At 44.7% G+C, this 27088-nt stretch overlaps 1 protein-coding gene across 2 annotated transcripts in view; it reads right to left on the minus strand.

Annotated features, from left to right (window-relative positions):
• Positions 1-27088, minus strand: part of usp19 (ubiquitin specific peptidase 19) — a 45865-nt gene that overhangs the window by 2392 nt on the left and 16385 nt on the right. The window contains exons 10-25 of one of the 2 annotated variants that reach the window (XM_083656590.1): positions 24301-24533; positions 23848-24040; positions 22024-22157; positions 21121-21279; positions 20476-20586; positions 20159-20269; positions 19895-19996; positions 19605-19745; positions 13234-13352; positions 12272-12415; positions 11371-11774; positions 9406-9516; positions 9077-9293; positions 8023-8175; positions 7719-7885; positions 6928-7103 (exon numbers count right to left, since the gene is read on the minus strand). In XM_083656590.1, coding sequence (XP_083512716.1) covers positions 6928-7103; positions 7719-7885; positions 8023-8175; positions 9077-9293; positions 9406-9516; positions 11371-11774; positions 12272-12415; positions 13234-13352; positions 19605-19745; positions 19895-19996; positions 20159-20269; positions 20476-20586; positions 21121-21279; positions 22024-22157; positions 23848-24040; positions 24301-24533 — 2675 coding nt within the window. Of the gene's footprint in view, positions 1-6927; positions 7104-7718; positions 7886-8022; positions 8176-9076; positions 9294-9405; positions 9517-11370; positions 11775-12271; positions 12416-13233; positions 13353-19604; positions 19746-19894; positions 19997-20158; positions 20270-20475; positions 20587-21120; positions 21280-22023; positions 22158-23847; positions 24041-24300; positions 24540-27088 lie in introns of both variants that reach the window. The other variant, XM_083656589.1, reaches the window with a different exon arrangement.

Here is a 27088-nt window from a genome sequence, read left to right on the forward strand (position 1 = left end):
TCCTGGGACAAATGAAGTAGGCTATGGCCGAAACGCCCATTTAAGCAAAGATAAACTAATTTCAGTTGTGAGAAAAAAAGTGGCGACCATACTAAAATCATTTGTGCAACTCTGACAAATCTGAGATTCAACTTCTTAAAGGGTTAGTGTTAGGGTTAGCCTAAAATCCAAAATACATATTTTTCCTCTCACCTGTAGTGCTATTTATCCATCTATATCGTTTTGTGTTAGTTGTCTTGAGTTTTGGAGATATCGGCCATAGAGATGGCTACCTTCTCTCAAATACAATGTAACTGGATGGCACTCGGGTTGTGGTGCTCAAAGCACCAAAAAAATAAATTTGAAAAACTCAACAGCATTGTCTCTTTCCAGAAATCATGACCCGGTTACTCAAGATAATGCACACTTTGTTGTGAGCCGTTTCATGTAGGAACTATTTTCTTTTGTAGGAACTAGCTAGCAGCTAGCGGGTATAGTTCGGTCAAAAGAAAATAGTTCCTACATGAAACTGCTCATAACAAGGTTTGTGGATTATCTTGAGTAACCGGGTCATGATTTATGGAAAGAGAGTTGAGTTTATCAGATGTATTTCCTTGGCACTTCTTTGAGCACCACAAGCCGAGTGCCATCCAGTTCCATTGTGTTGGAGAGAAGGCAGAAACGGCCGATATCTCCAAAACTCAGGCAACTAATACAAAACGATATCCATGGCTAAATAGCAGTGCAGGTGAGAGGGAGAGAGATGTATTTTGGATTTTAGGGTGAGCCGTCCATTTCAGCAGCAAAACTGCCCAGATGTGGAATACATAGATATCTCTGGAGCTTTCAATACAGTTCATTGCATCACCTTGAAACACACATCATTACATTCAGAGATGGACGATAATAATCACAGAGTCCTGGCTGCTTAACACAGGCACCGACACTGCATCATCACTACGTAATTCATCTCATTTTGCAGGTTTCTTAAAAAAAGACACAAAGCCACTGGACAGGTTTGACTTCCTACAACACTTAAAGGGACAGCTCACCCTAAAATCCAAAATACATATTTTCCCCTCTCACCTGCACTGCTATTTATCTGTCTGTATTGTTTTGTGTTAGTTGCCTGAGTTTTGGAGATATCGGCCGCAGAGTTTCTGGCTTCTCTCCAATACAATGGAACTGGATGGCACTTGGCTTGTGGTGCTCAAAGTGCCAAAGAAATACATTTGATAAACTCAACAGCAATGCCTCTTTCCAGAAATCATGACCCGGTTACTCAAGATAATCCACAGACCTTGTTATGAGCAGTTTCATGTAGGAACTATTTTCCTTTTGACGGAACTACACCCGCTAGCTGCTAGCTAGTTCCTACAAAAGAAGATAGTTCCCACATTAAACTGCTCACAACATCTGTGGATTATGCTGTTGAGTTTTTCAAATGTATTCTTTTGGTGCTTCGAGCACCACAAGTCGAGTGCCATCCAGTTCGATTGTATTGGAGAGAAGGCAGACATCTCTACTGCAGATATCTCCAAAACTGAGGCAACTATCCCAAAACGATATAGATGGATAAATAGCACTACAGGTGAGAGGAAACATATGTATTTAGGATTTTAGGGTGCGCTGCCCCTTTAATGCCCCAAATCCTCAACTGGCTATGGGTTCAGAATATTAAATAGAAAGCATCTACACAAGACAAAAAAAACAATAGATACATTTAAATAAAATCAACAAAATTATAGACGAAAAAAGACAAAAGATGTGTAGAACAGCAAACAGGTAAGTGGACAACAGCATATCTGCTGAAAGAGGTGAAACAGCAAACATGATGGTGGTTGAAAAAAAAAAAAAAATAGACCCATAAATCAATATGTGCTCTTAAAAAAAAACACTAAAATTGGTCACACACGGAAAAGAGGGTTATGATCTATATTTCATATCGCTTCCAACACATTATTTGTGCAGTAACAGCCATTGTCGAACTGCCCCACACACACACACTTCATCGTAGGGATGTAACGATAACCCGTTTGAATGATAACCGTGATAAAATTCCTTGCGATAACCATACCGTTTCACATTTTCATTATCTTGCATTAGTACTGCAGGGACTTCCAAACAAATCCTCTGGAGAGTGTGGTGCAAGTGCAACAGCGCAGCAGCACCAAGCATGCCAAAAGGGAAACTTCGACAATGGCTTCAGCTCGAAATCTAGGTTTCATATAAGCCTTTTTAGTTCATTTTATTTTCCAATTCAGTTACTTATTGGAGTATACACACATTAACACCATGACACTATATAGTTACTGAAGCAGCCTGGAGCCTAGTACCACCTGGACTGCAATATTATTGTGCGGGTCGTTAAGGCTGGTAGAGCTGATATCTGTGTGTGCACCATTGTCAAGAAGGCTGCACTAAAAAAGCAAGCTTGTTGAAAAGCACGCATAGCTGAGCCAACAGACAAGAGTCAATACATACAATGCATAGAGGCAATGCAGTGAACAGCTACAAATCATATCATTCTAATCATATCGCTCTAGTTCTTCGACAGTTAGTAGTCTACAATAGGATTCATGATTACAAGAAAGTTTACATTCATGGGTGAAATAGTGCCACAAGAATTTCAAAGTGCTGAGTCATTGAAATCATAATAGACTACTAGTGATTTAGCACTGTTCAGAATGGGACTCCGTTTGGGCTTAGCTGAAGGCCGATGACTTTGACCTGGTTTTCGCTCGAGAGGGGTTAGCTCGCCCCGCATGGTAGGCTGACCCGACATGAGATATATTCATTTTGTCCCGGCATGACTAAGTTACCATTGGAGGAGCCACCTGTCTGTCTGTCACCCCCACTTGGCTTTGTAAAGCAGAGGGTAGACCAAATTGAGGAGCAGAGCAAACATGGCCACCAGGGTCCCGAGAACGAAATATCGCACGCAGTCGTCGTCCGAGTAATCCGACATCCTCTGTCTGTGGTGGTGGCGTCGCGCGTCTCCGTCTTCCTGCTCTCTCCTGGTCACCCGGGGCGCTTGCCGTCGCCGCAGCCCGGTGCGGAACAGGCTGCGCGGGCCTTCCTCGAGCCCCTCTGCGTCTTCCTCCAGTTCCTGCCATATTAGAGAGGCCTGCGATTGGCGGAAACCTGTTGTCAGCTTCTGGGAAAAGGCGTGGTCTAACAAAAACACTATGATTTTTTTTCAACACGAGATTTGTCAGCCAATCACAGTTTCCCATCAATCACCATTATGGGCGTGGTTTTGGAGCCACGATTTGCCTACATGCTGCCCTTTCCCATTTCAAAGCAACTTCTAACACAGCGTTTACACACCTGGTTAGAGACACGTTATTATGGATCAACACCTCTTTTCTTGTTAAGACCCGCCCTACTCTGACTGGGTTGGGTCAGACTCAGAGCCGCATATATAGAAGAGTCGCGACATCTCCATTCACTCCAATGGACCAGTTTTTTTTACTCTCAAGAGTTCCAGGAAGTAAGGTCCTGGATTAAGCAGCACTGTCGAGTTGCAGCAAAATGGTCAGTTTGTGATGTACTTTGAAAGGGTCCGACGTTTAAAGAATCAAATTGTACATTATCAGCTTTATTTTAGCATTCAAAAGTAGCGCGAGAGACCCCTTCCTGGCTATTCATTGGCTACCGAGTCACACATTTTGGTCCTCCGCTGACGCCACTCTCTTACTAGATTGCTCTGGGTTGGGTTTATGGACGAGGTGGTTTGGTATAGACATGAGGAGTGAGGATTGGTTGGGGTTTAGGCATGAGGAGTGCCCATTGGTTAAGATTAGGGGGTAAATATCAGGGTAAGCCAATCAGAGGCAGAGTAGGGCAGGTCTCAACAAGAAAAGATGTGGGATCCATAAGAACGCATCAAAGACAATAAAAGCAGACAGTTTCATGGTACATTACAGTCAGGGATGTAGTGGGGTGACACCAAAAGCCCCGATGCTCAATTGGTCACCTGACGTCCCAGATGACATATTTTGAGAGAGCCAATAGCATGCCTTGACTTCAGTGAGAGGCGTGGCTTTCAGAAAGCAGATAGACACAGAGATGTGGAGTGAAGTCAGAACTTCATAAGGGGGTCAACTGGATTACCAAAGCACAAACAGAACCGTGCTGACCTCCACAAGCACCTTTCTCCCCCAAACCCCACCTGAGAACTGAACGTTCAACCCGTTATGTCTGAAACACGGAGCAACATGGTACCTCTCAAAAGAAAAGTTATGGTGTGGGTCTAGAGGCCTCCAGCCTCAATTACGTACCAGCTTAAAGGTACATTCAGTGATGTTTTTGTGTTAAAATAAGTGTTAAATGGCTCTCTATTCTGACAGCAATCACTGAAATAGAGTGTTTGGTCAGTGATTTGAAAAGCCCCCAACCCCCCCCCACTGTCCTCTATCTCTCTCCTGTAGTCCTGCATGCAGGGCGGACGTATCTCCGCAACCGTAACTCATAGAGACTCACGGATGGCGACGTTGAAATACATATAGCCCTTTATTGGCATCGCGATCTGACCTTCCGTTTCCCAGAAAATGTAAACTTTTCTCTGATTGGATCGTTTGAGGTCGGCGGCTACGGTTGCGGAGATACGTCCGCCCTACACGGTGGACTACAGGAGAGAGATAGAGGACAGCGCGGGGACGGGGGTTTCAACTCGCTGACCAAACACTCTATAGTCTATTTCAGTGATTGCTGTCAGAATATAGAGCCATTTAATAACACTTCTTTTAATACCAAAAACATAGCTGAATGTACTTTTAATCAACATCATGTTTGAATTTGGTATGATGTTGAATGTTGTTGAGATTAGCACTTTTCCTTCAGCAACAATCAGACTGACACAAACACAAGCGTCAGAATATGATTTAGAAATCGAGAAGTCTTTAGATTCTTGAAAAAGAAGTTGAGGGGGGGGGGGGGGGGGCTTTTGCTCGCTAGATCCATAGTGACGTAGCAGAATCCTTCAGCAGCCCGGTGGTCCCATCGGATGACGGCCCGTTCCATTTCATTAGCGGAGCCACAGAGCTTCTCCTGATAAGCCCAACTCAAAGTGCTGCAGGAACATTAGGCACAATATATTGCATTCCTTTCATTTCCTGTAGAGAGCAGATCTCATTTGGAAGTGGAAATGAAATGGGCCCTCCAGAGAGGCAGAAATGAAGTTGGAAAGTGGAGACGTGAATGAAAGACGTCATGCTGTGCAACATTTTATTGACACCCCCCCCCCCCCCTCCCCCATGAACTGTTATCTTCCTATCCACCTTATTTCTAGATGCCTCATGTGAAATATGGGTGCTTCTTCCAGTGTAATCCCCCCCCCCCCGTTACGTTGCTGACACAGACACAACATACTGTGGCCCGTAGAGCTCCGTGATGTGAGCAACAATCTCCCACAGTTTGGCTTCCGGTTTAGCAATTTCAACCCTAAACCCCCCGTAGCGCGTCCAGCTTGGCAAACATCTCGTCGATAGACATCCAGAGATGTTCAAAGAGCAACAGAAATAGCAGGTGTGATAGATACAATTATTACATTCCCTCAAATAAGTCGTCAAACGAGCGTATTTATTGTGACAAGCAACTTTTTTTTCCCCCAGAGTTTTAACGAGCAACAAGCTGCAACAATCAGTCATGTTCTAAACCGGAGCTTGCACCCATAATTCCTTTCAAAAATTCAAAGATAAGGTGGATAAGTTCCTATCAGTTTTTGGACATTCACACCTCTCTCTCCCAACCTTAATCTTAATCAACCAAGATAATCTCCCTTTTTTTCTGGTTATTTACTTGTGTCCACTGTTTTAATAGCAAAAATCCACAAGAAATGCCTCCTACCAGATGAGATTTGAGATATACTAGTAGGCTGTAACCAACCAGACAGACAGACAGACAGACAGACGGCTTAATGTCCACACCACAAACACAGTTTCAAACCACCCCACCACCAAAAAGCATCCCTTCACACTTGATAACTGTTCTGGAAAAAGAATGTCCCGAGAGGCTAACACCGCCGGCCCGACGGCCATGTTTGCTGAAGAAGTAAGGATGAATTGACCCTCTCGGTGATGGATGATGTCTCCATTATAAACCCTCTCTGGGCTGTGTTTATATCAAGCGGCTCCCTCCAAGTAGGAGTGCTAATCAAGAAGACATTATTCACAACAAGCATTGGTACTCAAAGACACTTCATACAGGCTTCCATTGCTGTAATGTTACATCATCGACTTTCTTTGCAATTTGTATGGAAATCACTTCATTCCTTTCAAAATTAGGTCGTGAAAACGGGGCAAAACAAGTCATTGGTCGACACATGCATTATCACAACTCATACATAAATTCAAATTAATACATGCAACACCTTCACCGCAGTGCAATATACATGTATGACCAGACAGATTCTCTCATTTGAAATGAATAGAGGCAAAGTGACCGCCTACTTCCTGTTCGGCACTGTAGCAGAGATTTTCATCCGTCTTTCATTTTCCCATAGACATTTCGTAAAATGCTTATAAAAAGAGTTTTACTGGTTCAACCAAACGTTCAGCTAACGAACGCTATAGTCGGGAGAGACCATAGAACATTTCACTCGGACCAAAACTTTAAAAACTAAATCTAAAAAATATTTTCGTCAAACCCAATTTTTTTTGGTTTTGGCCCGAGTGAAATGTTATGCGATCTCTCCTGTTTCGAAATATATCTGTACCGTTTGGTTTGGAACAAGTAAAACTATTTTTATAAGCATTTTACGAAATGTCGATGGGAAAATAAATGGCGGATGAAAATCTCTGGTACAGTGCTGAAGCAGGAAGTGACGTTCCACTTTGGATCTCTATTTGAAACAGCAACGCATTCAAGGCATTAAGTGTGCTCCTGCTGTCAAGACATTTGTTGGGCGTGGGCCCCGAGTCCAGTGTGTCGGCATGGCGTCCTCACCTGGCTGGCAGTGGCTCCGCCACCGGGGGGCGACTCGGCGCCCAGAGGCCCCAGGAAGCGCGGCGGCCTCTCCACCGGGGAGTTTCGCCGGCGGTAGAACAGGACGTAGGCGTAGCGCGTCACCACCTGGCTCTCGTCCACCATCGTCACCGTACTGTCGTCAAACAGACGCCAGCCTGAATGACGGAGGAGGAAGCCGAGACAAGCAACACGGTTAGTACTGTCACACGCCGTCGCAAAGGAGTTGGGAAGACAACATGGCGCCGCTCGTCGGGGCTAAAGTGAGTTTGATAAACAGTCGTCTCGCTGGCCAGCCTCCCCTCCCCTACCGTGAGAGCAGTCTGGCGCCACGGAAACAGGCAACTGGGATAAGCCCTCCCCTGCTCTACAGCTGCTCTCCCATTGGAGCGACTGTTTCGGTGGCCGCCGGATGTCCGCTCCCGGCTTATTACAAGCTCTGTCATTGGCTCCGACCATGTCAATCAGAGCGGCTTCCGCTCCCTCCTCCCTGAGCGTCGCTGTAAATAGTGCCCTGCCGCCTCAGTGAAAACAACAACGCTAACTAGCTAGCAAGCTAACGGCAGAAACCCACACGCTAGCTCGTTGCTACACGCTGAAAACGGCAAGTTGGATTGTTGGAAACTATTTTCCAAGGGCACTGCCGCTAAGCGCCGCCCATCGCAATCCCACTATGGAGACCTGCGGCGCCAGACTCCTCTCACAGTAGGGGGGGGGGGTGCTGGCTGGCCAGCGAGACTAGATAAACAGAGACGTCTAAATGATTGACTCACCGACATCGCTGCGCTGGCTGTTCTTGTCGCTGGGCAGGCGGGCGTAGGCTGTGTAGTGGCCTCCTATCATTCCCCCGTAGTGGTTGATGACTGCATACAGATCATAGATCGGAGGGTGCTGCATCTCGTCTTTCTGGCCAATACAGAACTTACTCAGGTCCAGGTTCCTACAAGACAAGATGACATCAGATCAGAAGAAGTCATGTTGTGGAAAGTGAAGGGGGGGGGGACACAGTGAAAAGAAGCGGTGCACTAGTGGAATCATTCCCGGGAGTTTGTACGAGCGCTAAGCGTGTGAGTTTACCTGACGGGGAAGTCCACCATGTCGTTGATCTTATCCCTCCAGATGAAGCTCCTGAAGGAGAAGCGTTTGAGCTGGATGATCAACACGTTGGGCAGACGCCACAGCAGCAGCTGCTTGGAGGCCTCGCGGTGCTGCTGGCACTTGGGACAGTACCTTGGAGCACAGACAGAGCAGAGACATGGACCATTAGATTCAGAGATACCTGCTGCAGTAAGACACCGTGAAATGATTTTTGCCGCTTGCTAAACTGACTCACCCAGGATTTGAAAGTGGGTCTCTGGCGTGGCAAGCCTAGCGTACGTCTGAGCAACTTTGCTCAACTGAAAGCGACAAACTTGACTCATAGATTCTTTATGGCTGTGTCCCATTGGTGACCAGTGTTGGGCAAGTTACTTTCAAAATGTAATAGACTACATATTACTAGTTACTTTCATTTGAAAGTAAGTTACTTTAAAATATTACTGTCTGTGTAGAGTAACTCGTTACTTATTACACTACTTTTGCATTACTTTCACCAAAATAACAGCAGTAGCAGAAGGATATTGCCGCCCCAGAATCATCCCGGAAAATAATGTCAACCGCCTTGAAGTCGGTGTAAACAATCCAAAATTCTAAATGTTATTCTTTTCCTTTGTTATTGTCATCTGCAGTGGTTATTGGCATAAAAACACACTTTCTATTCTATATATTTCTAATGTCTTTATTTAAATGTGCTTTGATTAAAAAAATAAAATCAACTCAATTTGTAACTTGAGTTACTTGACAAAGTAACTGGTATAATATTACTGAAATCCTATACGTAATAAGTTATATTACTGAGTTACTGCTAAAAGTAATATATTACATGTAATATGTTACTTTTGTAATGAGTTACGCCCAACACTGTTGGTGACACATAGTAGGAAAGTTTGGGTACTAGCTGTCGCAACTAAACATGACTTCAAAGAAAATATGAACAAGATGATGATGTAGATATATAGGCGTGTATGATTATGATTTGAGGGAGTAAATCAATGAATGGAGGGAGCTTGTGTAGACTGTATATAACCCCTACCATGCCTCCTCTGGTGCCAGCACCTCGGGCTTGGTGAAGAGGTTGAGGCACTGCTCCAGGGTGAAGTGTCCCGCTCTGGCCGTCTCACTCAGAGAGCCCGGGTCCTCCTCAAACTCCAGCTCCTTGGAGCGCACCAGGACGTACTCCTTCAGCCGCTCGTTGTTCTTCCACACCAGATCCAGGGTGACATCTTCGGGGAGGTCCACGAATGCATCTTCTGCGTGGGGAAAGGGGGGTTAAATGGGCGTGCATTTCCCTCCCCCCCCATAAAATGAAGAACTAGGAAAGATCTAACCTAGATGTCAAGAAGAAGCAGGTTTTAGTCTTACCCATCTCATCCAGCCTCTGCTCCTTGTTGCTACAGTCCAGTAGAGAGATATAGAACTGGCAGGCATGACCTGATCCTGACTCACTTGGTTGCTGATACCCTGTTACTGCAGCTACAAAGAGGAGAAAGAGAAGGCCATATAGGCAGATGGAAACAAATAATAACAATTATAAATTATATATATATATATATATATATATATATATATATATATATATATATATATATATATATATATATATATTAGGGATGGGCATTTCTAGCAAAAACACTATTCGAAATTCGCTGGCCAAATTCGAATTTAATTCGAAATTCGAAAATAAAAATAAAAATGTAAAAAAAATAAAAAATGTATTTTTTATTTTTTTGTGAGTGAAATGTTGCATTGTCTCCCCTGATTCTAAGTCTACGGCTTTATTAACACATTCACTGCCAGCCGTTTTTCAATACTGTAGTTAGCTTCTGCCAGAGGGTTTTTTTGAGGATTCTGGCTCATCTTTCAAGAGCCGAGGATTCGTTTCTGTTAGGATTTTGTGAACACACAATATCTCAAAAGAACTAATAGAATGTGTGCTTTCTCTGTCTAAAAGAGTTAGTTTGTAGAGTTAGTAGTTATGTAAGCATTAGCAGTTGAATACAGCATGGTTTCAGCGTCTGGAAATTTATTCTGAGATAAACGGCTTTTTGTGAAATTCGATAGAACAGTCACTTTAACCATTCATTTTTGGCATCAGTAAGACGTCAGACATCTAAACAATAGTTTTGAACAGTAATTTCCTCCATAACAGCAGGAAACACCCCTCTCCTTCAAACTCCTCCCTCCGTGTGTGTTCTTCTTGGCTGCAGCGGGCGTGTCACAAGCTCGTTGCTGCTGCTGCTGTAACCTCGCGTCACCAGGCTCACTGCTTTGCTGCTGCTGTGCCTGTCTGCTGGCGGCACAGCAGCTTCATCAAAGCTCTCAGAACCCCGTGGCGGGGTTCTGAGAGCTTTGATGAAGCTTTTGCGATTCTGGTCTTATTTATGCTGCGTGTTTCAAAGTGTGTTCCAACCGTAATCTATTATGCAAATTTGCAAAACCCCACCGCCAGCTCCCAAGCGCGAAAGCGTTTTCGCCAATCCATTTTCATGAGAATGGCTTCCTCACACTGCTTTTTGCTTGCCTTCCTCTAGAATGGAGAGCACTGTCGCCACTTAGTGGGTCGGTGGAATGGGTTGTACACGTTCGGTAGCTCCAATATTTTTATAGGAGACGTGGGGGGCATTGATCCACGTAGCACCGTCAAAAAATTTTTTTTTTTTTTTTGACGTCTCAACTCGTCATTGGCAGTCAACCGTTGGATTGTTTTTGACGAGTCAACTTGCCATTGGCAGTGAACGTGTTAATTAATATAAAAAGCTTCTGCTGTGGATTTTTAGCTCAAACAAGCATTGCACCACTGAAGTAAAGAACATGTTACATGACATTGACATTTTCGAAAATAAAAAACAGTTTTGACAATCATGAGTGGTTCATTAAATATTTAGTAGGCTCAGGTCTGAGTGCCAAAGGGGTGCCAAAGTCACCCCCTCTCCCTCTTCATGGGATTTCATCCGCCATTCATTTTTCCATAAACCTTGCTTAAAATGCTTATAAAAATTGTTTTACTTGCTCAAACCAAGCGATTTGACTATACTTAGAATCAGGGGAGACAATGCAACATTTCACTCAAATTTTTTTTTTTTTTTTTTTTCCGAATTTCGAATTTCAATAATAAAAGTCGACCTTGATAATAACAATTATTCGAAAATTCGAAATTCGATGCCCATCCCTAATATATATATATATATACGGTATATATATTATAATATATTATAAATAATAATAATAATAATAATAATAATAATAATAATAATAATAAAATGTCTGCCGCCCAACGTGGATGTAAATGTGGGATTGCATCGTATAACACCCCATCTTTCCTCTTACCTTCTGGTCGCACTGTCTTCTCACAGGACGTCTCTTTTTCTGCCTGGGGATCCAGGGAGCTGCAAGACGTGGAGGACGGAGGCTCAGAGAAGCCTGAATCCATAGTCCGGGTGGTGGAGAGTGAGGTCTGGGAGGAGGAGGAGGAGGAGGAGGAGAAGAGAGAGTCTGGCTCCCCAGAGTGGAGGGCAGAGGACTGGGCAGACTCTGCCTGGAATTCTGGCACCGACGATTTGCCCTCCAGCGCCGAATCACCCGCTCCTACAGTACTGCCACCACCCACGGCCTCCTCCTCGGACGCCGGGCCTTCTGTTGTCGGCATCGGGGGGAGGTCTGCCCGGCACTGGGACGCTTCGGGGGATGTCCTGCCTGACTGGAATGGAGGCTGGAACACATTGACTGAAAACCTGCAGAGAGAGAGAGATATCGGTGAGACCACACTGACAATTCAATACATTTTCTACTACAAATAGTGGCATGGGCCAATTTGCATTCTCATGAAATCCTCTCAAAAATACAACGGCTAATCTGAAATGTAATTTATCATCTTTTACAATTATGTGTCATCTGTCTAGCATAAAATACATAGCGCTAATATAAAGAATGGCCTTGCAACAGTTGGGTGAGAGACAGACATAAATAAGAGCCATCTGTTATCGGTCTGTGTTGTAATATTTACAATGTACAGTCCAAAGCTCAAGCACTGACAAAATTAACCAGTTTTTATGCTTCGGTTATATTTTAAAATGGAGGCGAATCGTTACACAAAAGATGGGGAGTTAGTGTTTTCGCCCCATATGCAAATGTTTCACGAAAAATCAAAATGACCTCATTGTCCTAAAAATGACCTTCACATGATAAAGAATAGCCAGCAGTGTGTGTGTGTGTTAGACTAGCTGTGTACCTGGAGTAACCCTCTAGTAGCTGGGTGAGGCGGGGGAGCGAGAGGCGGGACTGGGGCACGCTGACCAGAAAGGGCAGGCCCACGTTCTCCATGTTGGGTCGACACAGACCCTTGTGGTTGGGCCAGTGGTTCCTCTGACATGCCCTGGAGAAAGAGGGGAAAGGAAACGGTTAACAGCTTCACAGAAGAGTTAAAAGACTGAATTTAGCAACAAAAGACACCAATCCATCTCTATTGCTATTGATTTGTAATAGCATTCATTAGGGGTGTCACGATACACTCAGTTCACGATACGATACGTATCACGATACTGGGTTCACGATAACGATACGATTTTAACAATATTTTTTTAAACTTGAATAATGAGGAAAAGTAGTATTTTATTTGAAATGCACAAATACAAAACATGCTGTTGTGGGAAATTGTTATTACAATAACAACTAGAAAAAACATGAGATTGGAGATAAGGCTTATCTTGAAATAGAATGAGTTACACCGTCACTTAGATTTACTTTGAACTAAAAGGTTTCTCAGCAGTATAAATTCTCATTATGCATCTTCAGTTTTTCTTCAAACTCAAACAACAAGACTTTTCTTAGTCTATTTTTTATGCATCTTCAATTTTTCCTGTCAAGTAAACAGTTTTGCCAGAAACTCAATTGAATGGTTTCTCTCCTGTATAACTTCTCATGTGTCTCTTCAGAGACTTGTTCAACTGAACTACTTTCCACACATTGAACTTCAACAAACAAAGACGTTTCTTTGTCTATTTTTGGAAAAAAAAAAAAAAAAAAAAGTTTTTTTTTTTTTTTTTCACGATATGAGATTTCATCTCAACGATACATATCGTGACGTTTTACTATCGCGAAATTTCGTGGGACGATATATTGTGACACCCCTAGCATTCATATTTTTCCGCCACTGCGGTCAGGCTGAGACGGTGAGTTTTGAGCTGAACTCACTGGTTGCAGTAGCCCACACGGTAGCAGCGAGTGCAGCGTTTCAGCTTGTCTTCCTCGGACACAGGAGGCTTCAGGCAGGCAGCACACTTGGTGATGGAGAGCGTGGGGACTTGGAGCCTCTGGAGGGACAACAGACAGCAGACAGGGTGTGATCAGGATTGATACAGACAGCAGACAGGGTGTGATCAGGATTGATACAGACAGCAGGGGTGTGATCAGGATTGATACAGACAGCAGGGGTGTGATCAGGATTGATACAGACAGCAGACAGGGTGTGATCAGGATTGATACAGACAGCAGACAGGGTGTGATCAGGATTGATACAGACAGCAGACAGGGTGTGATCAGGATTGATACAGACAGCAGACAGGGTGTGATCAGGATTGATACAGACAGCAGACAGGGTGTGATCAGGATTGATACAGACAACAGGGGTGTGATCAGGATTGATACAGACAGCAGACAGGGTGTGATCAGGATTGATACAGACAGCAGACAGGGTGTGATCAGGATTGATACAGACAACAGGGGTGTGATCAGGATTGATTGGAGCGGGGCAGCTTGGAATCAGAACGACCCTGCTGCAAATTAGACTAGATTTGCTGTGATGCAGTATGCCACTAACCTGACGCTGCCAGATCGATGAGTTTGCTTCAAATATCTGTTTCACAAACAACATCCATCTGGATTCGGCCAAGCTACATTGCTGAAGAGGGCGGTCACTTTTTTCAAGCTACTAGGCAGGTGATTGGATGGACCGTCTGTCTGTCACCGTCTGGGCTTGCCAGCGCCAACCAATCAGATCGACTTCCCTTCATGACGTAGCAGCGTCTGATCAGCTAGGACTACAATTGCTAATAGTTAGCATGGAGGTCGCAGATTTTTTGCTGTTTTTTGTAAGGTGAATATTGGGTGCAACCATTGACTATTCAATTTGCCAAAAGAAAGAAGAATTACTGCAGACTGTCTGACTGAGGATGAAGTGCAGGTAGGCCATTTTGCACGTTAAATGTAACTGATTGGATTAACTGATGTTACGCTAACGATAGCAACATTTGGAGGTTGGGGTGCTACGTCTGATGATTGATGATTAATGTTAACGTTAACAGCGATTCATTCATAACACATATCGTTGTTCGTTTCTTCAGGGAACTGATGACACGATATGACACCGAGTGGCACGCACCCTGGACGGCTAACGTCATGGAGACGCAACGCTCTCTAGCCTTTATGATCATGGCAACAACCAAATGCTTTGATACAATATAATGATTTAACGCTACTATTTAACTGGTGAATTGTAGCATATGTGTCAGTGGAATGGTAGATATTTACGCATGACTGGAGAATGTTATTTGCTTACTTTTGTAATAAACTAAACGGAGAAATGACGGCCGTGTGTGGTGTTGTTGTTACATAATCTGCTGGTCTTGAGGCACGATTGGGTCAAATGATAAGACGATGTAAATGCATAAAGATGTTGTCAGATGAATCTGCGAAAGGGAGCTGCCTGGAGCCCAGAGGACGTCAACAGAGAAGAGGAAAAACACCCTGGTTACACCATGCAGCATGTATTTGGATATAATCTCTAACTTTAAGAATGGTTCCTTGTTGATATACCGTATTCCTAGTATTGGCTCCCATGACGTTTGTTTACCCCCTATCTAAAGTACAAGTGCAAAATCTTAAACTACCGGTATGTTCTATCGATAAACCAATTTCTCGAATAACAGCTCCAAAATATCAGACATATAGGACTACTATATGCTAGAGCTATATTCACACTTCACAGTATAATTTATGCAAGCGGGGGAAAATATCAGATAAACTGATTGTTGTATTGTATCCTGAGATCTTTAATCTCGCCTGTATAACATAATATGTCACTCGGACACCAACGTGAGTTAACGTGGTTTATTAAACAGCAGCCAACATTCCAATCATAGCAGAATACACTTCAGCTAGCAGTAAAGGGACAATACATCACACTGATCTTTGCAGTTCTGTGTTGATTAGCTAATAATTCAGTGGCATTTTGATTAACGTTATGATTTATTTCGATTTGGAACAAAAATGATGGTTTAACAGATTGCATGTTTACTGGGCTGTGGTGAGAGTGAGAAGGGCTTTGTGTTTGTGTGACTTGCGTGAATGGCTAGCCGTTAGCCATTACAGCCTTACAGCTAATAAGTTATCCCAGCCTAGCGGTCTGAAGGCTATCTCCCCAAATTCTACAACAATGTCTTGTTTACTAACGTTCATAGTTGATAACATTACAGCAATACAGTTACGGTTTCGTACTCACTGTAAGATCAAGTGTTTAACGTTTATGTTAGCTTATTGTTTTGAATAGAATGTTTGACTAGCACACTGGAGCTAGCCTCGGTAGCCGCCGCCATGTTGAATAGTGAAAGAACTACAAACGCAGAGGCGCCTCTCGGTGGCGTCACACCCGGTCTCGCCTAAAGCCCGCCCCTAGCTCACGCTGATTGGTGCGCCTGTGTGGCGGCCGGTTTGAATGCCTCTCTGAGGCCAGGGCCAGACTGAGGTGGATTGTGAATTTGTGGAACAATGCCGCCCCCGTCTGGTGGAGTCAGGCTAGTATGCCACCCCACTGTTGACAAACTGCTGGCTTTGCTTTCGTAGTGATTATCTTTTTGGATGCGACCAGCAGCTCTATAAGTCACTCTGCTGGTCGGCCGGTCCACAAAACGTTCACCGCCCTTTAGCGAGCAGAGTTTTCTCCCTAGGAGGTTAGAATTTGGAAACGCAGGGTGGCAGAGGCAGTAGGGTGGGCTGCCCCTGGTGGCAGAGGGAGAGTAGGGTGGGCTGCCCCTGCCATCCTGCGTTTTGGAAATGTGCATAATGTGGTTGCAACTATTCCCACTTGTCTTTTTTTCCATTCCTGAATTTATTGTCCGAGGTTGGACAGTTTGAAGGTGGGAAAACTTTTACATTTGGTTTTAAGAAAAATCCCACGTTCATGTTCCCTCTACAAGTTAACACGTTAAGTGCCATAGCCGAGATATCTCGTCTTACATAATCCAACGCTTGAGTGCCAGAGCCGAGATATCTCGTCTTACATAAACATTTTTTTTTTTTGACGGTGGGACATCAATCAACAACTTTTACATCTTCGAGATCACTATTGGAGCAAGAGAATGTGTATAATCTATTTTACCGACCCACTAAGTGTTGACAGTGCTCCCCCAGACGAGCGAAATCAAAGAAAAAACTGCCGCGGGAGCAAGCCATTCAAGGAAATGGCGAGGCGATTTTACAGTAATCCATTCCAGACTTGTCTTGCCCGAGAGCGGCCGCGCAGGCAGCAGCACACAGAGAGCGGAGAGCGATTTGCAAAATAGATTATAGGTGAAACACACTTTGAAACACCTCAGAAAGGCCAGAATCAACATCTGCCCATCGCCCACGCATTCCCCGGCCCATCTTGACTCGCACAAGGAGCGTCCGCACGCAGGCAAGCAGGCAGGCAGGCACGCAGGCAGGCAGGCAGGCAGCAGCAACGCGCTTCTGACACGCCCGCTGTAGAGCCAGGAGGAAGGAGGAGAAGACACACGGAGGGAGGAGTTTGAATGAGAGGGGTGTTTCCTGTTGTTATGGAGGAAATTACTGTTCAAAACTATTGTTTAGAATGTCTGACGGTCTTACTGATGCCAAAAATGAATGGTTAAAGTGACTGTTCTATCGAATTTCACAAAAAGCCATTTATCTCTGAATAAATTTCCAGACGCTGAAACCATGCTGTACTCAACGGCTAATATCTACATAACTACTAACTCTACAAACTAACTCTTTTAGACAGAGAAAGCACACATTCTATTAGTACTTTTCTGAACTTTGTGTTCACAAAGTCCAACCAGAAAATTATGCTCGGCTCTTGTAAAATGAGCCAGAATCCTCAAAAAAAAACCTGGCACAACTTACCTACAGGATGAAAAAATGGCTGGCACTCAATGTGTTAAAGGAACACTCCGCCCATTTTCAACCAGCTTCGTATCATTAGAACATCAGTAGTATATCAGAAAACTGTAAACTGTTTTGAAGTCTATCATTTAATTTGACAGTTCTTGAGTGTTAAAGTGTAGACCAGTGACATCACTGGACCAGTGACATCACTGGTCCACACTAAGTCAAATGAATAACTCATTACCTCAAATCAACTCTCAAACTGTAAACGGTTTTGAAGTCATTCATCTAGTTTGACAGTTATTGAGAGTTGATTTGAGTTAATGAGTTATTAATTTGAGTTAGTGTGTGGACCAGTGATGTCACTGGTCCACACTTTAACACTCAATAACTGTCAAATTAAATGACAGACTTCAAAACAGTTTACAGTTTTCTGATATACTACTGATTACTGATACAATGATACAAAGCTGGTTGAAAATGGGCAGAGTGTTCCTTAAAGCTCTTGAAGCGTTAGTTAACACATTGAGTGCCAGCCATTTTTTCAATCCTGTAGGTAAGTTGTGCCAGTTTTTTTTTTTAGGATTCTGGCTCATTTTACAAGAGCCGAGGATTATTTTCTGTTAAGAATTCGTGAACACCAATCATCTAAAAATAACTAATAGAATGTGTGCTTTCTCTGTCTAAAAGAGTTAGTTTGCAGAGTTAGTAGTTATGTAGATATTAGCCGTTGAGTACAGCATGGTTTCAGAGATTTTCAGAGAGTTTGGAGATAAATGGATTTTTAGAACCACCTCACGTGCCTGTGATTATGGGTGCCCTTGTCTCCCACTCTGTGCGCTCTCTCTCTCTCTCTCTCTCTCCTCTCTCTCTCTCTCTCTCTCTCTCTCCTCTCTCTCTCTCTCCTCTCTCTCTCTCTCGAGAGAGAGAGAGAGAGAGAGAGAGGAGAGAGAGAGAGGGAGAGAGCGAGAGGGAGAGTTGCTTCAACTCCTCCCTCCGTGGGCGTTCTTCTTGGCTGCAGCGGCCGTCACAAGCTTGTCACCAGTCTCAGTGCTTTGCTGCTGTCCTGTGCCTGTGGCTGCGCGGCCGCTGTTTGAGGAAGTCGGGATGGACTCGCTCGCTTCTTGGAGTTTTGGTTGAGAGAAGCTTTTGCGATTCTGGTCATATTTATGCTGCGTGTTTCAAAGTGTGTTCCACCTGTAATCTATTATGTAAATTTGCAATCCCGCATCGCCAGCAATCAGTGCGAAAACGAAAGCGTTTTCCCCCATCCATTTTCATGAGAATGGCTGGGGTGAGAATGGCGTGACAAGTTAAAAAAATGCTTGCCTTCCTCTAGTCAGGAGAGCACTGTCGCACTTAGTGGTCGGTAAAATAGATTATACACATTCTCTTGCTCCAATAGTGATCTAGAAGACGTAAAAGTTGTTGATTGATGTCCCACCGTCAAAAAAAATAAATGTTTATGTAAGACGAGATATCTCGGCTCTGGCACTCAACGTGTTAAGATGGTCAAATAAATTCCTGTTTGTTTCTTTAAAATTGGCAAGTATGTTTCATTTATTGATTGGCATTATTTCATGCATCGCTTACTAATCGTTTTGGACCAGTATTTCACCATTGCTTGCCGTTTGTGTGTAAGGAAATGCTCCTAATGAGAGTTGTAGTATTAACGATCACCATTAGAGGGAGGTTTTCTTACATAACCACGTGAGGACAAAGTTAACACGGCAAACAAACTGCTAATACAATCATCGAACTTCAGTCTCAAATATACATACTTCAGCATGAAGTGATGTTAACTGGGGTCGTGGGGTGTTTCGGGTCTCTCAACATCATACACCCTCGCCCAGTAGACCCAGCCGAGGCCGATTACGACCCCGACCCGCGTCCCAGAAGCAGCCGCTCACGGATCAGCCTTCCTACTCTGACTGCAACGTTGCCCGCGGAAGGGTTGATCACGCCCAATCCGCTGCAATAGAGTTAGTGCTACACCGCAGTATTGAAAGACCTTCGGTGCATGGAGGTCTAAGGCCCTGTGGGGTGATTCCAGGCCGGGCACCTCCTTCGTCTCACCAGAACCTCCCGTGGAAGAAGGCAATCCTACCATGCCGTACCATGGGCAGGGAGGATGCCTCAAGAAGGCCTGTGCGCTGCACGTCATTCGCCTGCGCCGAGCACCTCGCTCTAGCCTGAAGGACCCCAGGCCGCGCCGATGTTTACGCAGATTTTCAGGAGGCTGATCGGTAGCGTTTGTGGATTTCTCCCTCACGAGAGAGCCAGGCTGGGGTGCTAAAACCCATCCCGTACCGGATGCCGTCTCTCCGACCGTCAACTGTCTCTCCAGCTTGTCAGCAAACTATACTTGGTTGTCACCTAGTCTATTCCTAAGTGTCAAATATGCTGTCCAATGAAAATGTTTAAATTGTAGTTATTATTATTACCTGCTGGACTCGGAGCAGCACCACCCTCTCCTTAGCCAGCTCTTTGGACAGCACCTCAAAGCAGAACAGCATGTCAGAGGGGGACACGGTGTCCAGGGAATGGGACGACAGGAAGATACGACTGAAACGACTCTTCACCACCTGGGGGAAACAAAAAACAAAAATAGATTAAGACAAGTGGACAGCAGGATGGTTAGAGACTGTCCTTCCACGGGACAAAGAAAAACATAATGAATCTTTCTGAGAAATCAATTGTCTATCTGTCACAACTTGTATGAAATGCCTCTTACCTCTGTCAGTCTGAGGTTCTCTGGTTTGATCCTCACACTCCTGGAGATGGAGTCGAGGACTTCAGCGGTGCTGGAGTTCTCCTTGCTCACACTGACCAGGAACTGAAACATACGTACACGCACATCACCAAAAGATCAGCCACAATGGTTATAAATGACCTTATAAGAGATGTTCTCCGCATCTTTGAACTAACTTCCCAAAAAGGTGCATATATGAGCCAACGGTTACGTGGAAACTGGAAGACCTGCTATATTGCAGCTTACCTTGATGGGTTTTTTGTGAGGTTCTTTAGCAAAGTAGAAGACAGTTAGCACCTTCTGTTTCTGGGGCAAAGGGACAGGCAGGTAGAGGAAGGGGTCAAAGGTGATCGACACCTGAAACAGGAAGTGAGGAAGGAAGGGAGGTCGTGGGACAAGGAGTAAGAGGGAAGGAGATGAAATTCGTACGTTAGCCATGACTGAAATAACATTTATTTTAACTCTACAGAAGGAATTTGTGGTGTGTGAGTGAGTGAGTGTGAGTGTGTGGTGTGTGTGTGTGTGTGTGTGTGTGTGTGTGTCTGTGTGAGTGTGTGTGTGACCTTGGAGCACATGGGGCAGACGAGCTTGGACTTGAACTGGCCCTGGAAGAGGTCCACTATGAAGGAGTCGTTTCTCATCTTGTGCCTCTGCCACGCCTCCTCTGCCACCACCTGCACCGACAGACAAAACACACTATTAATGCAAGGCTTAACCAGAGGCTGAACTGTGGAAGGGGGGGGCAGGGATACAAACTATATAGACCAAATCACCGTGACGTCACCATGTAAACAAATTTACTTCCGGGTACCACTTGGGGAAGGCGGCAGGTTTAAATGTACGTGTTGTCAAATAAATGCTGTCAAACCCTCTCGTTGTTTTCGGCCGACTACTTTCAATTTAAATGGTTAAACGGTTGGTAAACATGCTTGTCCGACGTATCTAGCCTTTCTTCTGTGTTTGTTTTATGTAGTGTTAGCTAGCTAATAACGTTTGTTTACAACTGTCAAACTCGCTGTTTGTTATGTTATGTTATTATCATATGGGGGACCGTGGGACAAAATCCTATGAAATGGGGGTCCGTGGTCTAATTTTTGTCAGTTTAGGGGTCCTTCATGTGAAAACGTTTGAGAACCACTGCTCTAAGGTGACCGTTCGACCAGCCCACCTGTAGTTCCCTTCCCTCCAAGGATGACAAAAGATCATACCTCGTCCAGGCGTCCGTCTGAGTCGACCGTCTCCGTGTAGGGTTTGTTCTGGATGCGGTTCAAGTCCTCGTGGAGCCCGTCCAGCAGGAAAGCCATGAACTCCTGAGCATCGTGCTGAGCGTAACCTGTAAACTGACTGGCTTTACTGGCCACAATCGCCTGAGGAGGTGGAAACAGAGAGAGAGAGAGAGAGAGAGAGAGGGGGGGGAGAGAGAGAGAGGGTGGGGGGGGGGAGAGAGAGAGAGAGAGAGAGAGAGAGGGAGAGGGAGAGAGAGAGAGAGCGAGAGAGAGAGGGAGAGAGGGAGAGAAACAAAAGCAATCAGAGGAAGAAACAAGGAAATAAAATCATCACATCACATTATCCTAGCACTTTTTCCTAAGCGTAAATAATTGTATTCCTGCAGAGATATCGATATCAATATCAACAGAGCAAGACAGAGGGTGGCTAAAATATTATTATTATTTATTTTTGCAGCTGAAGACAAACGCTTCATATGTGGAAAATCGATGGTTTGCTGCTTGTTAGTCTCGACGCCAGACCCATGAGAGTTCTTCCGCTGATACACTACGTTACTGCATGCTGCAGAGCTCTCTCTGGGTCTGGGACACTTTCCCTCAGAGGGCTGGTTATGGGAGGGAACCGTTCACTTGGCCAGTCATAGGCCAGTGATGGCTTCAGTCCTCTCCAATCAGTTAACGACTTTGCGATCAGACGACACGGGAGGGCGCAGCCCATTTGCTCTCTCATCGGTGCTGCGACCTGTCACTCATTCAATTTCAACCCGCCTTCAAAAACCAGCAGTGGCTGTTAACTGGCACAGACTCACTTATGTACCGTAGTATGCGGAGCACAGTGATTCAATATAATATTTTAATCTGGTGAGAGACGAGCTGCGTGTGTACCTTGAGTTTGGAGGGTTGGAAGGCGTGGTGTGTTCCTTTCCAAAGAGCTCGGAGCAGCACGGCGAAGCCGATGGCTAACCTGCCTCCTGTGCCCAGAGGGTTGTTACAGTTGATCTCTGCCTCAAACGCTCGGTCTGCACGGGGCAGAGACATGACATGCGTAAGTAAGGCTCATCAAACCAGACATCAAACCTAGAGGTCACTGGGAGGATAGGCCCCAAGTGGAGAGGAAGGTAAACGTGGCAAAAAAACCTCCTACAATAGTTCTATCAACCTTCAGCTGAATAGAAATGATTATTCCATGCCACCACAAGCACACAACGATGTTTGGAGAAGTATGAGGTGAGCAGGGTTTAGCAGCATGTAGGCCTATTTCAAATGTTTGAAATTACTGCATCTGAGTCATGCACATGGAGCCAGTGGAAACGTGCATTATCCACAGTCAATCAGGGACACCGAGTAGTATTTCAAACATTTCAACAACATCATAATAGCTGGGGTTTGCACAAGACGGAGGACAACTAGAACAGAAGAGGCTGTAGACATGACTGATGCAGACGTATACTACTAATGTTAAAGTTAAGAATCAAGAAATGATGCATCTGACAAAAAGTAACTACGGTTATTTTATCAGAATGACATTAAAAATATACCAGTACTAAATTAACACATTGAGTGCCAGCCATGTTTTCAATCCTGTAGGTAACTTGTGCCAGGGGTGTTTTTGACGATTCTGGCTCATTTTACAACAGCCGAGGATTATTTTCTGTTAAGAATTCATGAACACCAATCATCTAAAAATAACTAATAGAATGTGTGCTTTCTCTGTCTAAAAGAGTTAGTTTGCAGAGTTAGTAGTTATGTAGATATTAGCCGTTGAGTACAGCATGGTTTCAGCGTCTGGAAATTTATTCAGAGATAAATGGCTTTTTGTGAAACAGTCACTTTAACCATTCATTTTTGGCATCAGTAAGACCGTCAGACATTCTAAACAATAGTTTTGAACAGTAATTTCCTCCATAACAACAGGAAACACCCCTCTCATTCAAACTCCTCCCTCCGTGTGTCTTCTCCTCCTTCCTCCTGGCTCTAACAGCGGGCGTGTCAGAAGCGCGTTGCTGCTGCCTGCCTGCCTGCGTGCCTGCCTGCCTGCTTGCCTGCGTGCGGACGCTCCTTGTGCGAGTCAAGATGGGCCGGGGAATGCGTGGGCGATGGGCAGATGTTGATTCTGGCCTTTCTGAGGTGTTTCAAAGTGTGTTTCACCTATAATCTAGTTTGCAAATCGCTCTCCGCTCTCTGTGTGCTGCTGCCTGCGCGCGGCCGCTCTCGGGCAAGACGAGTCTGAAATGGATTACTGTAAAATCGCCTCGCCATTTCCTTGAATGGCTTGCTCCCGCGGTGTGTGTGTGTGTGTGTGTGTGTGTGTGTGTGTGTGTGTGTGTGTGTGTGTGTTCGCGCGTTGCTCCGCGGCTCTGGGGGGAGGGGATCTCTGTCCGTTCTGTGTGTGTGTCTCCGGGCTTCTGACTGTAAAATCGCCAAGCCATTTCCGCGGGAGGCGGCTGCTTTTGGTCCCGTGGCTGTGGCTTCTCTCTGTCTCTGTCGCCACTTAGTGGTCGGTAAAATAGATTACACACATGCTCTTGCTCCAATAGTTATCTCGAAGATGTAAAAGGGGTTGATTGATGTCCCACCGTCAAAAAAACATGTAAGACGAGTTATTTCGGCTCTGGCACTCAAGCGTTGGATTATGTAAGACGAATTATTTCGGCTATGGCACTTAAGGTGTTAAAGCTTAGTAAAAAAAATAAAAAAAATAAAACTGACCGTGGAAGTAGTCCCTGAGTTCTCTGGTGTTGGACAGGGATTGGATGACGCTGTTCATGAAGCAGGTGTTGCCCAGGTTGACCAGCCCTGTGAATCCAGGCAGGCACACCTTCTTCTCCTCCTCTTCCTCGTGCCGCTCGTTGTTAGCAGGAGGTGCGTGGGTCATTGGCTGCACCATGCAGGTGGGCTTAGGCTGAGACAGCACAGACAAACAACAATGTAGCATAGCATCGTACTACGAGCTGCGTCAACGGGACTCTCGCACCGTTCACCCAGTATCACACTTGTGCCAGGCAGCCAATCAAATCAAGCAAAGGCGGGGCTTTTCCAGTTTTGATGTGGTTTGAAGTGGTACTGTAGGAACGGTGGGACCGTGGCAAACACAGATGAGAAGGTTGATGTTAGCTTTAACCCGGTCGCACACGTCAATGTGATCGTCTTTCTATGACTCACCGCGGTGACAGCGAGCTCTTGCTTGGTGATGGGGACATGGTCGGAGACGCCGCGAGGAGCCACGTTGTCCAGACCTCCGTCGTCCACTCTGGACGAGGTCTTGGGAGCTTTGGGTTTCTCCTCCCCCACCCGAGGAGGCTCCTCCTTGGCAGGGAGGCTGTGCTGGCTGCTGCCCGGCTGGCTCTTCTCCATGGAGGCAGGGCTGGAGGGCACAGCGACCTTGGCGCCACCCACTGCACCTTAAACAGAGGAGGATGGAGCTTGTGGTCAGATTCAAAGATAAGGGTCAACACCAACACTGCACCTTAAGCAGAGGAGGGTGGAGCTGGTGGTTAGATTCACCCACTGCACCTTAAGCAGAGGAGGGTGGAGCTGGTGGTTAGATTCACCCACTGCACCTTAAGCAGAGGAGGGTGGAGCTGGTGGTTAGATTCACCCACTGCACCTTAAACAGAGGAGGGTGGAGCTGGTGGTTAGATTCACCCACTGCACCTTAAGCAGAGGAGGGTGGAGATGGTGGTTAGATTCACCCACTGCACCTTAAGCAGAGGAGGGTGGAGCTGGTGGTTAGATTCACCCACTGCACCTTAAACAGGAGGGTGGAGCTGGTGGTTAGATTCACCCACTGCACCTTAAACAGAGGAGGGTGGAACTTGTGGTCAGATTCAAAGATAAGGGTCAATACCAACACTGCACCTTAAACAGAGGAGGGTGGAGCTGGTGGTTAGATTCACCCACTGCACCTTAAACAGAGGAGGGTGGAGCTGGTGGTTAGATTCACCCACTGCACCTTAAACAGAGGAGGGTGGAGCTGGTGGTTAGATTCACCCACTGCACCTTAAACAGAGGAGGGTGGAGCTGGTGGTTAGATTCACCCACTGCACCTTAAGCAGAGGAGGGTGGAGCTGGTGGTTAGATTCACCCACTGCACCTTAAACAGAGGAGGGTGGAGCTGGTGGTTAGATTCACCCACTGCACCTTAAACAGAGGAGGGTGGAGCTGGTGGTTAGATTCACCCACTGCACCTTAAGCAGAGGAGGGTGGAGCTGGTGGTTAGATTCAAAGATAAGGGTCAATAACAAGAGACTGGATAAGAGACTGGATGGCACGACACCGGACATGAACAACAGAAATCTAGTGTGTGTGTAGCCTATATAGTGTCAAGCCTTTTCTTCAGGGCTTAATATTTTTGAATCCGATTGATTTTGTTGGCTTTTGAAATTGAAAATATAAAAAAAATATATCATTCTACATGGACAATTTAGCATATTATTATCCTTGAACCATTTTGGAAGATAATCTTTGGAGATTAAAAAACTATTATTCCTATGTAATTTGATGTAGAAGGGCAAGCAAATTAAGCGACGAGTATAATTAAAAACAACAACATATCTACTTCCCACACATTGATGTCTGTCTAAATAAGAAATGTTTCCTCCCCCTGCTGTGAACCGGTACCAGCCTATAGGGGGCAGAGTTGAGCAGTGCACGCGAGGCAGGCAGGGCAGGCGATGGCACCCGTATCTAGTTACTGGATTAGGTGCAGTTACAGAGTTCAAATTCCTGTCTTTGACAGCTTCCCTAAATGTACACATCCATTTTCACAAGCACAAGCACACGTGCACAAATCAAGATCCATGCAAGGGGTATGACTCATCACTCATCACACACACACACCTGTCTGCATTTGTGAAGCGTGGTCTTATTTGGCATCAAGCCTCTTCTTCAACATAAGGTGATGACAGGCTTCCTAGCATGCATGATAACGGTAGCTAGAGTTGCAATGATACGTCAATGGTTTTGTTAATTGTAGGGATGGGCATTTCTAGCAAAAACACTATTCGAAATTCGCTGGCCAAATTCGAATTTAATTCGAAATTCGAAAATAAAAATGTAAAAAAATTAAAAATGTAATTTTTTTTTTTTTTTTTTAGTGAAATGTTGCATTGTCTCCCCTGATTCTAAGTCTACGACTTTATTAATTAATATAAAAAGCTTCTGCTGTGGATTTTTAGCTCAAACAAGCATTGCACCACCGAAGTAAAGAACATGTTACATGACATTGACATTTTCGAAAATAAAAAACAGTTTTGACAATCATGAGTGGTTCATTAAATATTTAGTAGGCTCAGGTCTGAGTGCCAAAGGGGTGCCAAAGTCACCCCCTCTCCCTCTTCATGGGATTTCATCCGCCATTCATTTTTCCATAAACCTTGCTTAAAATGCTTATAAAAATTGTTTTACTTGCTCAAACCAAGCGATTTGACTATACTTAGAATCAGGGGAGACAATGCAACATTTCACTCAATTTTTTTTTTTTTTTTTTCGAATTTCGAATTTCGAATTTCAATAATAAAAGTCGACCTTCATAATAACAACGATTATTCGAAAATTCGAAATTCGATGCCCATCCCTAGTTAATTGGTTGTTGTTTTGCTGTAATTGCATCGTTATTGGTTTTGTCTGGATGCACTTTATTGTGATGCACTTATGTACAGTAACTATAATGCAGTGTCTATTTTTACTTCCTGTATGTGATGGAACTATGATGCAGTGTCTATTTTTACATCCTGTATGTACAATTAAAGTTCTATTCTATTCTATGATACAGTTAAAGTAAAAGCACCAATTAAAGTATACTATACAGTTCAACAAATACTGATCAACAAGATGACAACTAACTGTCAATCTGCAGTGTGGAATGAGTCACATATTGAAGGTCTGTTAGTGTCGGTAGTGTACAAGAGTGTATATTTAAAGATCATGTGTTTCCATATCTGTGTGCATG

The sequence above is a fragment of the Poromitra crassiceps genome, assembly GCF_964638095.1.
Source record: "Poromitra crassiceps genome assembly, chromosome: 20".
Lineage (NCBI taxonomy): Eukaryota > Metazoa > Chordata > Actinopteri > Beryciformes > Melamphaidae > Poromitra > Poromitra crassiceps.